The following is a 16,930-nucleotide window of genomic DNA, read 5'->3' as shown; positions in this document are numbered from 1 at the left end:
TTTCAGTAACTGTGGACTGCTTTGCACACTCTGTCTAACAATTCCCTCCTCTTCCTTCCTTTTTTTTTTTAAAACAAAAAAGTGTAGCTTCACACCATGCAAATGTTATTAAATTGAAATGATTTACACACAGATTTACAATAGATTAGCAAGCATGCAATGTGAGACAGTATTCAGCAAGGGAAGATAGATCTCCTGTTCTAGCAAGGAATTGAAAAATATTATCCCCCAAAATTAGCACTTCAGTAGGTGTTCCACAAGGAGCAATTCTTGGGCCTCTTTATATAACAACAAAAATGTCATTTTCTCCAGTGTATTTGTCATTTATGCTCTCTTGCTTACACATACAATGTCTTATTAATCAGCAGCTGCTTGTTGCAATTTGCTGGCAGAATGTAGATGATCTGTGACCATTTAGGTTTTTAGATCATACATGCAGGCTTTTCTAATGTTTGTTAGATTGCTAAGCTGCACTGGCAACTGGCAAATCACAATTCCTGACATCATTGTTTATAATACAGAAAATTTTAATATACTTTGACTATACAGAGCATTCTATTCAGAGCATTGTGACTCTGGATTGAAATAGAAATAAATGTTCTAAATGTTCTGTTTGAAGACTCAACCCAATCAGAGATCGACAGTGACAGCCTAGATCATAGAAAATCCAAGATCATCCAAACCGATGATAAACAATGGTACTCATACCATGAAGAAGACAGTGGTTTATGAAAAAAAAAGGTAACAGTCTAAATTATTGAACTTGACAGAGCTGCAGTCTTCAGAGGTGTCTCTAACAACACTGCAAAAGCCCTACATCCTACATGCTCCCCTGTGTGCCTCTGTCCCAGATTTCTACACATAGTACCTTGGAGGCAAAACACAATTAAACAGAAAAAATGGAGCAGTACCACAATCCGGATGTTTAATGAAACAAATTTTTTTGCAATCTTCTACAACCACTGTCAAACTTTTTTTTTTTTTTTTACATGACTTACTCACCACCAGGGTTGTTAGTGGAGCACTACAGATTTTCAGACTGATTTGTCTTCTGCAATGCAATTAGGGAACCTAACAAGGAGCTGAGCACACAAATACCTTCAAAGTAAACTGATACTTTCATCATTCTCTGCCTCAATTTGTCTGCATAAAAATAATAACAGCTTAAACCACAAACAAATGCATATACATTTTAAACTCAAATAGGGCAGACAAAAAAACAGAAGGCTTCCCACTTCAGTTTACAGCCTATCAAACAGAAAATGGATACACAGTGCCTCCTACTGTTTGGGAGAAAAAAAACAATCTAGATACATATTTTAAGAACTTGGCAGAAACAGGATCTTGGTGTGGAATATTGTACAGAAATTAAAATTTCAATATAACATCTTACTATTTTGAAATTTTAAAAAAAATATGCAATTCTGGGTCAAAGTCATGAGATAAATCAAAATATTACTACTACTATTATTATACTACTATTAATGTTAAAATGTCTTAATACAACACTGGGTTTGTTTTACTCAGATTCCCTTTAAAGGTGTACAGAAAATTTCCATCAAGGGGGTTGGCTAAAAGATTTTTTTTTTCTTGAGATGCAGCCTTAATGCCTATTTTAACGATCTTTCGTTGGAGACATGGCATAACATGAAATTATTTCCCCCTCTGCACACATACATATTTATTTATTAAGCATATATTTATTTATTAACATATATTTTTTGTATGTGCATTAATGTGTGTAATGTTTACATTGTGTTTGTTGCATTAATGTATATCTTTGTAGTGTTTTTTTGTAACGTGTGTATATTGATGAAGAAACATATTCCAGGACGATGGCTAGATCTATGTGACAATATTAATATTTCATGTAGCAGGAGTCCACATTGGCCACAGACAAGACTACAGTCCTTAGTCTATGTTCCACTGTGAGAAATCTGTGTCATTTTATTTATTTATTTCACATCCATTCTATGCCCAACAGTGTTTTTATGTTTGCTTTAAATCCGTAAGTAGGAACAATGATCGGGTTTGGGATATACAGCCGTCCCATCCCCTCCTCTCCTTCTAGAGGATCTTGTATTTCCTCTTTGGCAGCCACGGCTGAAAATAACATAGTGTCCTAGTTCCTCTCTGCCGAAAAATAATACAAAATAATTCAAAAAGTTTTTAGGGGAAAAAAAGGGTTTATCTGTTTCATGTTTTCCATTGTCTTGAGGTGCAGCCTACCCACTCACATCGTGGGAACTCAAGGGGGGTAAGAGAGAGTGGAAATCTTGTTTCTGACAATAACTCTTCGCCATTAGTTCTGAAGCCGGAAACACTAATCCATCCCTATTTTTAACTAGTCAGTTGCTTTAACCTGTCAGCCGCTTTACAGCCACCCTTCTTTCTTTCATTGGGGAGCTCTTGGCCCATTCTTGTCTGGTAAATGACAGCAGTAATCTGACAGCTTCAGGCTGTGAGATCGTAAATGTCCTCTCCAGATGGGGTGGCCCTAACTCAACAGACTACACAACGGAGGACTGAACCTGGAGGTGGAGGTGCAGGAGTTGGATTCGGGTCTAAGTATGTAGCTTCTTACCTGTGGGTATAAACACTGTTTCTGCTATCTTGAGTGTGCCAAACTGCTACTGATGTATATCATCATCACAAAATACTTTTATATTTACAATTTCAATGTGATAAAGATAATAGATAATAGACTAATAATACATTAATGACGAATGGTAACAAAGCACTGATTTTACACCCAAAGAAATTGTACTGTGCTGTGCTAGACATCTAAACTCATCAGATCATCAATTACACTGTTCAGACCCTTCAAAGATGCAAGTAAGGATAGTGTGGGCTTCTCACTGTCAAACCAAAAATAAATTGTTGCAGTTCATCTAGTTTACACCAATTTTTCAGTGTCTTTCTCTGAAGTTTGTCTCTTTTGAAGTTCGTTCTCTCAGTTTGTCTTTTTCTTCAACCAGAAACACTTTCAAGCCATTTAATTTGAAAAGATTTCTTGTTCTGTTCTTCCAAGTATATACCACATGCTGTCAAAGCATTTAATTCACTTTGAATAACATAATTAAAGGAGGACGTTTATTTCTCTCTCTGTCACTGTTAGGTCAGCGTAGGCACAAATTTAGACATGATTACAACTGAAGGAGGGTGATGGTGATCCCATTGGATTAAATTTCCACAGTCAGAAACACTTACAGTCATGTGTGTCTCCAAATCTGGGCTAATAGATTTGTTGCGGGACAGTCAATTTGCCGTGGGCCCTACATTTCCTCAATTAACAGAGCAACTTCCACTCCCTAACTACAAGTTCGCTCTCATCAAGACAGAAAGGCTTTAATTGAAACTGCTACCCACTAGGTCAGTGGTTCCCAACTTTTCTTCCTTGATGCCCCCCTCGCCTGTGTCCAAGACAAGCCAGGCCCCCCCAACCCCAACTCCTATCTGGACTGAGGTAATAAATACTTCAAATGAATTTAAATAAGGACCAAAAGTATATTTTAAGTAGGATTATCCTATTGTGCGTTATTGGAATTTTACAAATTATGCTGTTTACAAATATATTTTGTGATCTCTAACACCCCCTCGGTGGCTACCCTACAGTAGATAATGCATATGAAGTCCGTGGACAATTTTGATAAGATCAAACCAAATAACCATGGTAAAATAGTCTCTGCAAAGGCCCAGCATCCCTGATTCAAGCTTGATTTCGAGGATCATGTTCCATGCCAGGTACCACAACGTTTCCCATGGATCTCATGGATGCTGCTTAAGTGCTGATTGTGGCTGAGAAGATGTTTGTGGTGATTAGGGTCTGTATGCTTCTGAAAACAGCCTTCAAAAAAGGAATACTTTCCCAGTGAACATGCCCAGTTTACGCTGCATATTATGCATCACTGAAAAACATCCCAAATGCATTTTGAGATCATTTCTCAACAAATTGAACTACATTAGGGCAAACTAATATTGTTTTCCTTGGTATATATGCGGAAATTATTTACACATTTTATAAATTATTGAGAGTGGTGTAGACCTGAAATGATTCTCTTAGGAGCCTTAAATGACGTGCGTGTTCGGGACTCACGATCTGTAGCTGCAGGTAGTCTCCAAGCCCGTTGGAACTGTCCACCCTCACCAACACTGCATCTTTCTGCTGCGTACTGAAACCCAGTGCCAGGCGGTCCGCTCGGGTGCTTGGGCGGTCATTCGGTGGCCACGTGTACACAATCATTCCCCCATCTCGCCCGAATATATATGTCGTTCCCGCTGTGGAAAAAAAAGGTGGTCAGAAACGCACTTAAAAAGCACATATTTTTCTCTGTCTCTGTGTTTGTGTGTATTCCGTGCTATTCAACCCACTATGGATGCATGTTAATAATTCCACCATAGTAGAAAAACAGCCCTCTGTCACTGATTGCCATAATTGAAGGGTGTGTGTGACTTCCATGGGGGGTGGTCCAAAACTTCTTGTGCAAACCTAGACGAGGGTGATGAAAATCAGCTAAACTACAAGACTGCTACCAAGATTGTAATTATTAGGGGTTCCAACAGGGTGGACAATCAATGCATCTCCATGCTGGGTGGTTTAGGCGGTAGAAATTGAGCACATTTGCTGAGACATATGCTGTTGTAATTCGCAAGGTATTGACAAATGCTGTTTCTAGTTACAAAATGCAGGCTTTTCTTTGTGAGAATAGGTCGTTTTTGTGCCTCATTACGGAATCCATGAACGGACCATGTTCAACTGCCACATCAATCCTCACAGTTTCAGCTACTGAAGTCATGTATGTGCTTGATTAATGAATGAGATGACTAAGGCAGAGTATAAACAGCTGATCTAGAAATTGGCACTCTGTAGGTAAAATAAGTCTCATAAGAGTAACAGAAAAATGGATTAAAGGTCAGCTATCTCTGGAGCAGGTAGACCATCGGAACAGGCAATATTCCAATATCTGCTGCAATTGAAATTCTGGTTCATATGAAATTCAGTTTAAGGCTGTTTTTTGTTTTGGTGTTGGTTCATAAAATTTTTAGACATAAAAATGCAAATAATAATTATGTCATAATTTGGTGTGAAAATAATGAATTATGCACATCAACTGAATATCAACTGGAACCACGCTGTATCAATCTACTGGAAAATAATTTTAAAAGACTTATTGCTGATAATGATGAATTAATCTGTGCATTTTTTATATACAACAAAACAGATCCCAGTAATAATGTACCTTTGTGAAGCAGTCCATTAATAAACGGGGCAAGTTTTCTTCCATTTTCACCTAAAATAATTTCTCACTTCATCTGAAACGAATCTGCTGTTTGATAATGAATGCACAATTATTCTCACCATAGTCTGCATCTCGGTGAGACATTTTCACACAGAGAGACAACCAGCTGATAAAACTACACACAGTGTGACACACAGACTGGGTTAAATGCTGACATTAAACATGTTATTTGAAGAGAAGCAAATCCAGAATCATACCCAGCATTAATATAAAATTTATTTTAATACCTTGAGCAAAAGAAAAAAAAAAAAGAATATAAGAATATAAGATTAATCGTACAAGAAACAAATAATGTTCTACACTTCTACACTTTTCCCTTTTTTATGGTAACGTCAGTGAAAATAAAGTTAATCTGCCTTATTTTCGTCCTCTAACTCTCTACTTAGTGAGAGTTCTTGAAGTCTTGGTGCTGTTAAATAAACTGTGAACTGTGTTCTAACCAGGCAATAAGACCTTTGAACGTGTTCCCTGATCGGTGTTTGAGTGACAGAAGTATTTCCGCCTTCTCTGTTTAAAAAAACCTCTCACAGCAAGAGAACCATGCCTTTCCACTCCATTTCATCTGGGTCAATCGGTTATTAGCACTGTGATTAGGCCTGTGTCACAGTTCCCACCGAGTCTCAGTAGGACTGCAGTAATGAAGACATGGTAAGGCACAGACCATTAGATCAGCATGCATGCTTCATGATGTTTGCTACCGGGTGACAGGGTGACTTTTTGAATGCAGCTAAGGCTTACAAGATCATAAGCCAATTGGGGCTGGAGGGTTCAACATTCAAGTCCCTGACTGGGCACCATATTACACTTGAGGTCTATGGCCAATAAAAAAGCAGAGAGAGCTCATTATATCTGCTGCTGATAAGCAAAGGAACTTCATGCACTGCAACATAATGAATGGGAGACTAAAGGCTGAATGCAAAACAGGTAAATCAAAAAACAACCAATGATGGATAACAAAGACTAAGGGGCATGTGAACTGTATTAATAAGCATACAGAATCAAGAATAATCAACAAAATAGTTGACTCTACCTAACTAAACCAAGGAGAAAATATTGTACATTTTGTTACACATAAGCGCAATATCCTTCACAAACATCCATTCACATTTTCTACAAATTCACATGTCGCTATGAAGAATGTGCTAAAGCAATACAAAGCAAACTGCCCTGAGCAGATGTTCTGTCAAAAATGGGCAGATATTAGCATGTAAAAAAAAAAACTTTAGTTTTTGATGCATTCAAATGACTCCTCAATGACTCATTTGGCTCAGAACCTTTGATTTGCTTTGTTGTTGAACTCTCTCTGTCTTTCTCAACCTAGCTGCATTTCTTTGAGTGCCAAAAAGTTTGCACCATAGATGATGTCAATATATCAGTGTGAATATTTGTGATTTAGACTTTAGATTTAGTTTTATGAACCTCTTTGCACTCCGTCCAACAAAATTACTAAATACATCATATTGAAACATGGGCCCACCGACAGATGTTAGTTTATATATTTGAATATAATTTTATTGCATTGTTACTATACATTTGTTTAGTTTTAATATCATGTTTCGTTCTGTATGCTTGTTCAGCACTTTGGCCAACTGTCGTCGTCTTAAATGTGCAATAGAAATAAAAATCTCGCTATTTCTCTCTTACGCTGTTGTTGTGCAATATGACAGCCTTGTATTGGTTTATTAAACAGTATCAGGCCTCTGTGCCGCAAAGGCAAAACTAATGCCTATAAACAGGCAATTAAAAAGTGAATTAGGGTGCCAACAATTACCAGCCTGACGCGCGAGAAAGAATATTACAGGTGCTAGCTCATGTGGAACACTGTCCAACTGCGGTTTTGCGCATGGAGGAGGGTGTAAACCTGTCAGTGTCATCAGCAGAAACACCAAAGACCACATTCATTTATCTGCTCCAACATGCCCAGCGGAGCGAGGCAATAAAACGCCACCTGACCATATCATCAACCTGCTCCTCGCCATTTCTCACTCCAGTCATACTGAACAGCTGGGTGGTGCAGTGTGACTCGCGATATGAAATAATGAACTAATTGCTAATAGGTCGGTCAAGTCTCAGTCAAGCATTCATTAGATGTTATATGTTATTTAAGATGAGTTGAGTTTTAGGGAGAACATTTGGGTTCTGTGGATTGTCATTGTCAGTTAGCTTTTTGAACAAAATGTAATGTTTCACTTTTTTATGCTGTTGTCCCGTAAAGACCGTCCATAGTTTTGTTTGCCAAAGACGTTTTGGGGCCACTGATCTAGAGCAGACACAGCAGATATATGTATGAGTGGGTTAAAGCGTCTGCAGCGGATTTAGTAAAAATGATTAAAACTTTCCCGATATGTTCAGCCGTGTTGTGCTGTACGATGAATTGCAATCCTGTTAAGTGCTATAGGGTGGATGTAGGAACGAGTGGGTGAGTGCAAAGCATTACTGCTCCTCCCTTCACCAGAGGTTACTACCTATTAGTTTTTTTTGCCACCCAAAGGACAACACTGCACAGTAGTCCCATTAGTGTCACTGCAAAGCAGCCTCTTGTCTGACACCACTGACACTGTGCACAACTCTCTCCAGATACAACAGAGAGGCACCACCATTTTAATGTATCCAGCACACACACATACTTCAAGTGAAATGGAGTACAGACAAAGATCAGCAGTCAGGAGCTGATCTCTTCAGATGACCTGTGCCGGGCCAATTAGGCACAGTAAAGCAGTGTCATCTGAGACAACATGGTGGTTAGAATTTTGCTTCGCTTCGGGTTTTTCGTAATGAGCCTTCAGCTCATATGTTCCTCTGGGGCTTCAAATGGTGTTTGTTGAGGGTATGTGAATAAATGTGCATGTATAGGAAAAGTCTTGTGCAGTCACCTTGCATAGTTGACAGTGGTACTAAATGCCTTCTTTCAATCACATTTGCATATTTCCTTCATCTTTACATTTACAGCATTTATCAGATGGCACAGTACCTCTGGACACACTCAGGGTTAAGTGTCTTGCTCAGGGACACAATAGTTGTAAGTGGGGTTTGAACCTGTGACTTTGTGGTCTTTTGGTTCATAGACAAGTGTGTTACCCACCAGGCTAGGCTATAAACCCCATCTGTTTTTCAAACCTGCCCAATTACATTTGACTAAAGATTGGTGACCTTGTGACAGCAATTAGTTCAAATTTGAGCAAGTCCTGTGAATTCTGTGCAGGTTTGTCTCATTACTGCAACTTTCCTGCAAGGCATTGACCAATAATCATTCGACCAATAGTTTCTTCTGAGTTGCATCAATAATGCACTGTGAATGTTCGCAAACTCACGGAGTGATCAGGTAAAAAACAGGGATTATAGTACTACCACTAATAATACAACTAATAATAATAATAATTAAAAAATATATATTTAAGAAAAGTTGGCTGGAAATAAGGCCTTAATCCCCCCTTTAAAGGCTGGAAAAATGACATTTAAATATGCGTTACTGTGTGGGAAATTAGTCCACTCTGTGTTAATGTGTGTTGGTGAGTCAGTACAAGACTTCATTACGATGACAGTGTGACTTCTCTTTCCTCATTAAAGTTCATTTACACACATGGATATGCATGCAATGCACGTACCTTGCCTAGAAACAGAGCTTACAGATAGGTGACCAAAGTGCCCTTTCACTTTTCAAAAGTCTCCGCCCACCCTTGTCTCACTTCCAACTCAGCGTGGACCAATCATGCCCCTGTGTGATGGTGTCAGTCAGGTGTGGATGTGTGTTGTCATCCCCCACATTCCCGCTCTTGCTGTCAGGTCACTCTACCTAAGCTGTGGCCTCTCTGTCTTTCTGAGTGTGTCACCATCTGACCAGGCGTATCACTGTCAGCCTCATTACAACACGCATTACTGAATCAGGCCACGCACACAAACAGAGAGAGAGGGGGGAGGATCGGGGATGAAGAGGGCCAGAGATGACTCAACTGCTGCAGGATCAGGATTTTGTTATCCCTCTCTTACAAACTCCTCCCCATTTTCACTCAGCATGCGCACAAACCCTCGCCATATGTTCCCGAGGCATATTGCCAGTAAAGAAATCCATAAAGAAACCACAAAACATAATTAATAGCTAAAAGATCTATAAGTAGAAGCATGAATTTGGTCAGATGTCACTGATGTCAATGTACCTGTTATATCACAGAAGACTGTTTTTCGGGTATATGTAGTATCTAAGACCCCTTGAGAACCAAAGGGGGCAAGGGTTACTTGTAATAAGAGGTATATGGGCTCACAAAAGTCTACACGCTGTCATGGAAATGGGCTTTTTGCTGAAAGAAACTGAGCGGGGAGGAACGCAATAAGAAAAGGTCAAAACATATCAGAGTTGTATTTCTGAAGCTCATGGAAACCGCTGAAAATGTCCTGCATTCACTTTAAGTTTTTATCACTTCAGACGATGAAGAAAAACACAAAATGGCATGGAAGGCTCAGTGTTCTCTCACCTGCTCCCAAATGCACACATGCCTTCACACACACACTCAAACATACATAAGTACCACAAGTAATTGCAGCCTTTGGGTTTTGAATGCATGAATGTGAGGGTGATCACAGAAATTATCATTACGTTTACATGCATTTAATTATGAATATTAGTCCATCTTCAGGACTATACAACAGCATCATCTGCTGTCAGATAGCACTTGAACCACAAGGGATGACGTCCACCTCATTTAAAAAATAAATTAAGTTTACAGCATGTATGAAACATTATGGAATAAATAAGTGTCTTCATGCTGAATGCTTTTCTACACAAATCCCTTTGTAGTTGTTTGTGGAAATGATTTTTGGTCATATTTTGCTATTTCTGTAGCTCAGACGTTACACTTCGGTACTCCATGTGTCTATGTCAGGCACCGGAATGTGGTGAGGATTCAGTGGCGGACTGGGCAGGGCTGGGGGGGGCATCTTTACCTTTGCAAAAAAAGAGCTTTGCATACTGGATGAAATGAGGATACTCCACATACAGTATAACGAAAGACTTTTCCATCTTCTGTACATCTTGTGCTTTGTCTTTTTTTCATGTTTAAATGTCTCCTGTTCATTTTGCAGAACTTTGTGTCGTTACATACTTATTCATACTTCACACTTTATTCCTGTTTTATTTCCTGAACCCGGCAGTGGTCGGTGGGTTATCATCTGTCTCTTGCACACACACACACACGCATACACTACATTAAAGGACACATAAAACACACACAGACTACACCAGACTTTCATTTATTGTGTCTTCACTCGCAAAGGAATAACGGGGCGACATACAATGAATGGGAAAGCAGACTGTCCCTAAGGCCTTGAGCACTAATGGCATTTTAAAAGCATGTCCTCTTTACCCCATTCCCTGGAATAGGGTGGATGTCTCTCTCTCTCTCTCTCTCACACACACACACACAGTACTACAAGGAGCCATATAATTGTAATGTCAATAGGACTATGGCTGGTTGAGTGTGAACAACATCTTATAGAATTGACGAGTGCTATGGCCACATTAGAAGCTGCAGCCAGTTTTGTGTAAACCTCGCAGGAGCCCCAGCTCTACGTCTGCAGTGCCCTCTGCTTTAGCATCCGCTCAGATGCTGCAAAGCTCACCCATCTTCAGCACACAGGAACCCCGTCTAGCTGACGTTAAAGGTATGACACAGAAAACCAAACCGCATCATGACAGCATCATGCAGTCCAGCAAAATAGTAAAGAATTTCGGAAAGTGCAAAACGCTCATGATGGTGCCGGTGTTTTGGGAGGACGGGACAGAAAGCAAGTGAGCAACCAAGTGAGCGAGCGAGCCGCTTTACCCACCGTGTCCTGCCCGTAGGAAGGCTTGTGCTGAGAGGGCTACAGGCATGGCGGTCAGTTCTAACCCCAGCGCTAGAGGAGGCACCCAGAGCACCAGACGCAGGGTCAGACCCAGGGCGGACGAAGCCAGACGTCGAGGTGCCCTGCTGGGCCACGGAGGGCCAGCTCTCCTATGCATGCTTCCAGGTTGGAGGGATGGAGTAAAAAAAAAAAAAAAAAACAGGAGGAGAACGATCCTCAACAAACCAGAAAAGGTTTGCACTTCAGTGTATTAAACTCCCACGAATAAAGAAAATAATAAATAATGAACAGAAACTGGCTAAAAAAGTCTTGAGGAAAAAAGGAAGCTTGAAAGCTGGTTAAACTCCTCTTGGTCCAAGAATAAGCTCATTTCAGAAAATGAAAGGCAGAATAAAAGACATGCAGTAATACTCCCGGATATCAGAGGATAACGGTTGAAAAAGCAGGAGCGCACGTTCCAGTCTGACCCAGAATTCCCGTCTGCCGGGCCGTATCCCGCGGGGCCGAACCATCATTCCAGCAGGAGGAGGAGAGAAGCGAGTGTCTGCGACCAGCCAGAGCAGCGGCACACAGTAACTGCTGCAGCGCTCCATTCTGACAACAGCGCTCCCCCTCCTCAGCTCACACACACACACACACACACACGCTTACACATAACTACACACACACGCACACACACACACATGCACGCAGGCAAACTGCCAACAGAGAACATACCTCCTGTGACTGAAAACAGCAGCAGACGTACACAGAAACACAGGAATAAGGTCTGTCGTCTTGGAACAGAGCAAAACAAGTGTGTGTGTTTGTGTGTGTGTGTATACCAAAGCCTACACCAGACTTTCATTTATTGTGTCTTCACTCGCTGCTTTCAGCAGTCCTGTCTATAACACACAGCTGGTGAAGGAGAGAGGGAGGAAAATAAAAGAGACAGACAGAACGACGGACAAGAGGGCAATAAGTCTCTCTCTGTAGCAATAAGCAGAAGGAGTCAAGTGAAGGAAAATGGAAAGTTTCTTTTCATTGCCCCGCCCACTTATGCTCGGAATTCCCTTATCACCGGGTAGCCACTCATTGTGCCCAGTTTTGTCTCCCCCAGCGTCCAGACAGCAAAACTATTTGAATTTGTATTTGTTTAACTAAAAACATTCATGTGCAGAATATCTTATTATATAAGTCATTAGAATAATTGTTTAATTATGTTTGTCTAGAACCATAAGCTATGCTGACACAAATACAGGTTCAGGCCGTACCATTGTCCCAGACTCCCAGGTTTCGCCAGGAGGAGAATTTTTTTATTTGATATTTTGGGAATAATTGCTTATTGGCAATTCCACATTCAACAGAAGCAATGAAAGAATGGCAGAGTACCGCTTTTGTGAATGAACAGTACTCAGTACTAGTCAATCTAATGCTGCATTATATATTTCAGCCCCCCCCCGCCCCCAAATAATAAACTGTTCTGCAGACCAGTTCAGAAGAAAAAACTCCTCCTACGGAGCACAAGTTAATTAAATGTAGTTGCAAGGATGGCAGAAAGCGGTTTATAATGCAGAGCCACAGAAGTCCTTGAAATAGTCATTTTGATCTGTTGCCAGTGTGGTTTAGGTCCCTGCCTTTTTGGCCAGATGCGAGGGCCGGTAATGAGTTTCCTTGTCGGAACGCGAACGCCTTTGTAGTCGGCAGTGGAGTCTGTGGTCTGCATTCTGCAGTGCACAAATAAAACTTCAAATGGAGCGAGATCAAACCAAGCCACGCGCGGTTCTACGATGCCGGTGCACCAACCCATTAGTGGTAGGTGTGTTCAGAGAGTGGGGAACACCCCCTGAAGTGAGTGATTCCGTGTGGGTGATTCCACGGTCCTTGGGCTACGATGTGAATTAGAAGAACTCAAAATGAGGCTGACATGGAAGTCGCGGCCCTGTCTGTCTTTCCTGTGCTTCTTATTAGCACTGCATAATTTCAACTGAGGAAGGAGACCTGCTGAGTGTGAGTGTGTGCGTGGAAAAGACATTTCCAAGACTTCCTGAATTTTAAAGTTTTCATTTTAAAAAGGAGACTCCCCCCAAAAAATAACGCTTTGTAGTACAGGAGTGTCTGATCTTATCATCCCTTCTTATTAGAATATTTTAAAAGGCTTTAAAATGGGCTTGTTTATCCTAAATTTGCATTTTCAAGAGTTGTTAAAAGTAGTGCTGCACGATTAATCTAATCGCAATCATAATTGCGATTTCAGTCTGTGCGATTACATGAACGTAAAAAGCTGCGATTTATTGCGACGTGTTTGGTCACATGACTTTCGATTCGGTTCAATGGAGACCTCAGATTAGTGACTCACGTAGACATATGGGTAGACGTACGTCAACGTCGCCACCACATTGCGATAGGCTGTGCTGTGGAGTGAAGCATATACATGTCTATGGAGAGAAGTGCATAAAAATGCCTCACTTTTGTGCTGCTTGGGGCTGTACAAACCGCTGTACGCTCCAAACCAGATCTCGGGGACTTACATTTCATAGGTAAGGCTGGACAATTGTTTTGAATATATTTGGGCATTATAAAATCCCGTTTTATAAGTCTTAACCTTAGCTAAGCTAGGCTAAGCTAGCGAAGCTATGCATTCCTGTGTTCAAGTCAGCCTCCAAACAACGTTTTGGCTAAACGTAGGCATTAACTATTTAGACTGTTCTTAGCTGTTTAGTTAACTTTTTTCAAACTTTGAAGGTTTCCTAAAGAAATTCACCTCAGTTTACAAATCTTAACCTTAGCTAAGCTAGCAAAGCTATGCATCCCTGTGTTCAAGTCAGCCTCCAAACAACGTTTTGGTTAAACGTAAGAACTATAATACGGGATTTTATAATGGCCAAATATAATCAAAACAGTTGTTTAGCCTTACCAGGGTTTGTCGTTCGACAGTAATGTTTTTTAAAGTAAAGACTTTTTTGTGATTATTTAATTTAGTAGAATATTGTATTTTGAAAGCACTGGGCATTTCAAGTTGTTATAAGTAGTTTGTATGTTTCACTTTGAAATTAAACATTTCACTATTAGTAATTTGTATTCGACTTTTCATTGATATACAAGCAAGTGTCCTTTATCATATCACAATCGCATATCGCAATATTGATCTCAATAATTGCAATATGTCTTTTTCCCCAAATCGTGCAGCCCTAGTTAAAAGGTATAATTTATCCAGCACTGGCGCAAAACTCTCATTTTAATGGTCGAATGGTATCTACCATTCAGAATGGTAGATGCATTTTAAGAATATGGGTGGCAAATTAATGGTGCAAAAAAGGCTTGACACTGATGCAAGTATTTTAATTTCATCTGTGTATTAAGACAGTGTTTGGGTTTCTCATGATTGCCTATGTTGCCTATGGCTGGGGCAGGAGGAACTAACTATGCATCAATTTCTCATTATGTGTAATATGTGCCATTTGTAATTGGTGAGCAGTTATCCTGGTCTATAAGCGCTATGAAAATAAATTTTCAGTGATGCCCAGCATCCATTCGCTGGAGCACCATCTAGTGGTCAAAGACAGTCATATATTTTACGAAAGCAATGTCCTCGTCAGGTCTTTCCTTCATAAAAATATACATATATATAGCTCCCAGTGAAGTGGGGCATAATGTGAGAAAATGTGAGCCAGTCCTTGTAAAAACAGACAAGATTAATTTGTTGTGATTTCATTAAAATTCATAACTGTTATTATAATCCAACACTGTTATCTATTCAAACCCTCATAAATGGAATACGAGAGATAAAAAACAATAGGGTTTTCTGTCACATGCTCCTTCATGTTCACACTTCTTCCCTTTTTTCATGCTCTATTCCCCTTCTTGTCTTCTCCTACCTCATCGCTCCATCTGGCCACTGATTACTGGATGAGTGAAACACTGAGAACTCAAACACACACACACACACACACACACACACACACACACACACACACACACTCACAGACTTCCGCTCTAAACGGGCAACACTGGCTCTTTTTTTATTAATAAAAAAATGGAACTACTGATAGCTAAGAGCTAATTAAAATCATCCGCAGCTTTATTGAAATAATGTTCATTCTGAGAACGAGCCGGGAGCTGAGGGTGTTTGGCAAATGGATGCACTTATCAGATTTAATTTCACATCTCTGTGAGGGAGAGGGGGGCGGATGGGCCACGTTATCGCTCTACCGTGCGAAAGCCCCCCGTTATCGGCAGCGGGTCCGATTTAATTGTATTTATGTGGGCAAATCATTTTGCATTCAGCAATGTGTTGCTTGCCACATCACTTTTCTTCATTAATTACCCCATTCAGAACTGGCATGTGATAACACCCAGAGACGATCAAAGTTCGCTCTCCTCTCTCTTCTCTTTGTCTCTCTATCGTTCTGGCCTCCTCTCTGTGCAGTTCAAAACCTGACACGAATGAGTGTAGAACAGGGATTTTTTCCTTCTGGAAGAACAACTTTGAAAAACTTCAACTTTGAATAAGTCTCCTCGACTGTTTCTGAATGGCACAATGTTCAGTGTTCAGTCAAAAAACAGCTATAGAGGTTTTTGTGGCTAAAACCCTCATACAGACCAAAGCAACACTGACAAGAAAAACACTAGTAGGGCAATAATGTCCACCCATAATCACAAAGTCATGGACACTTTTTTTGTGTGAGTGTCCAGGTTTTTGGAAAAAGCTGCCATATTTATCTCTGTTTAATGGGAAATAAAACTCAAAAGCAGCACCTCTTTCCCTAAGCGTGACGCGATTAATCTACTTTTTCCACAGAACTTATTAAAAAAACAGGAACCTCTGTATTGGCCTGAATATACTTTTTTCAAGACATCTTAAAACACTGTAATATCTACACGGCATTACTGGTCTAGACTGTGAATGTAAGACACAATTTTTCAAATGCATTTAGAGGAAGAGAGAGAGAGACATATTTTATTATGGGCAAATGCGGTATTTCCATTTCAAACATTTCATTACAGGATTTCTTGACTCTAGGGTGGAACACTCCTTTAAGACTGTTCCTATATGAAAAACTACGCTGCCACTGTTCAGCAGTGTGCAACACAGTAACAACAGCTTCTCCTTAAAAAAACAGAAAAATAGAAGACTCTGGAGCATTTCTTTATCTCAGTTCATTTCTGCTTCTCAGCAGTTTTCTTTATTGGCTTTCGAAGAGAACGTGCACACAAATGTCAGTGCTACTTTTTTAAATGAGGCAGAAAAATAGCACAGACATAGTTCCAAACAGGCAAACGGGAACATAGATCACACACAAGCACACACACACACACATGTACTGCCACAAGAATGTTCCGACACCACCACCAACTTGCAAGGAAAAAATATTCATTTTCGAGTGAAAAATGATCTCATTATAAAGCTACTCTTGGCAACAGCAGATAAATGGCTTCTTAAACCTTCTGCTGCGATTGGAGGGTTTATGAGGGTATATATGGCAAAAAAGAACAGACCATTAAAATCTGCCACAAAAGGTGTGACAGGTCCAATCCCATCGTATGACAGGAAGGTGTCAGAACACACAGAGCTTTACCACTAGCTGTAGAACAGTCGGGGTGACCATGCTGACCCCTGTCCACCCCCGAATAGTCCTACAATGGGCACTGGCCGGATTTTCTTTTAAATCATGTGGACGGCCGGGTGTGTGGGATGTCTAGGTTAGAGATGGCAGCAGGACGCGCTGTAGGAAGCCGGTGGAGGCAGTGTGATGCTCTGGCCGGAGTTCTGCTGAGAAACCTTAGGTCCTGCATTCGTGTGGATGAAACTT

The 16,930-nt window shown here is 40.4% G+C and overlaps 1 protein-coding gene across 25 annotated transcripts in view; it reads right to left on the bottom strand.

Annotated features, from left to right (window-relative positions):
* Positions 1-16,930, bottom strand: part of nrxn1a (neurexin 1a) — a 118,570-nt gene that overhangs the window by 20,222 nt on the left and 81,418 nt on the right. For all 25 annotated transcript variants that reach the window (XM_028955405.1, XM_028955421.1, XM_028955422.1 and 22 more), the window contains one exon: positions 4,097-4,278. In XM_028955405.1, the coding sequence (XP_028811238.1) occupies positions 4,097-4,278 (182 nt within the window). The remainder of the gene's footprint in view (positions 1-4,096; positions 4,279-16,930) is intronic.

This window comes from Denticeps clupeoides, chromosome 15 (assembly GCF_900700375.1).
Source record: "Denticeps clupeoides chromosome 15, fDenClu1.1, whole genome shotgun sequence".
NCBI classification, from domain to species: domain Eukaryota; kingdom Metazoa; phylum Chordata; class Actinopteri; order Clupeiformes; family Denticipitidae; genus Denticeps; species Denticeps clupeoides.
Note: the sequence above shows the minus strand (reverse complement) of the source record. Positions and strands in the feature narration are given on the sequence as shown.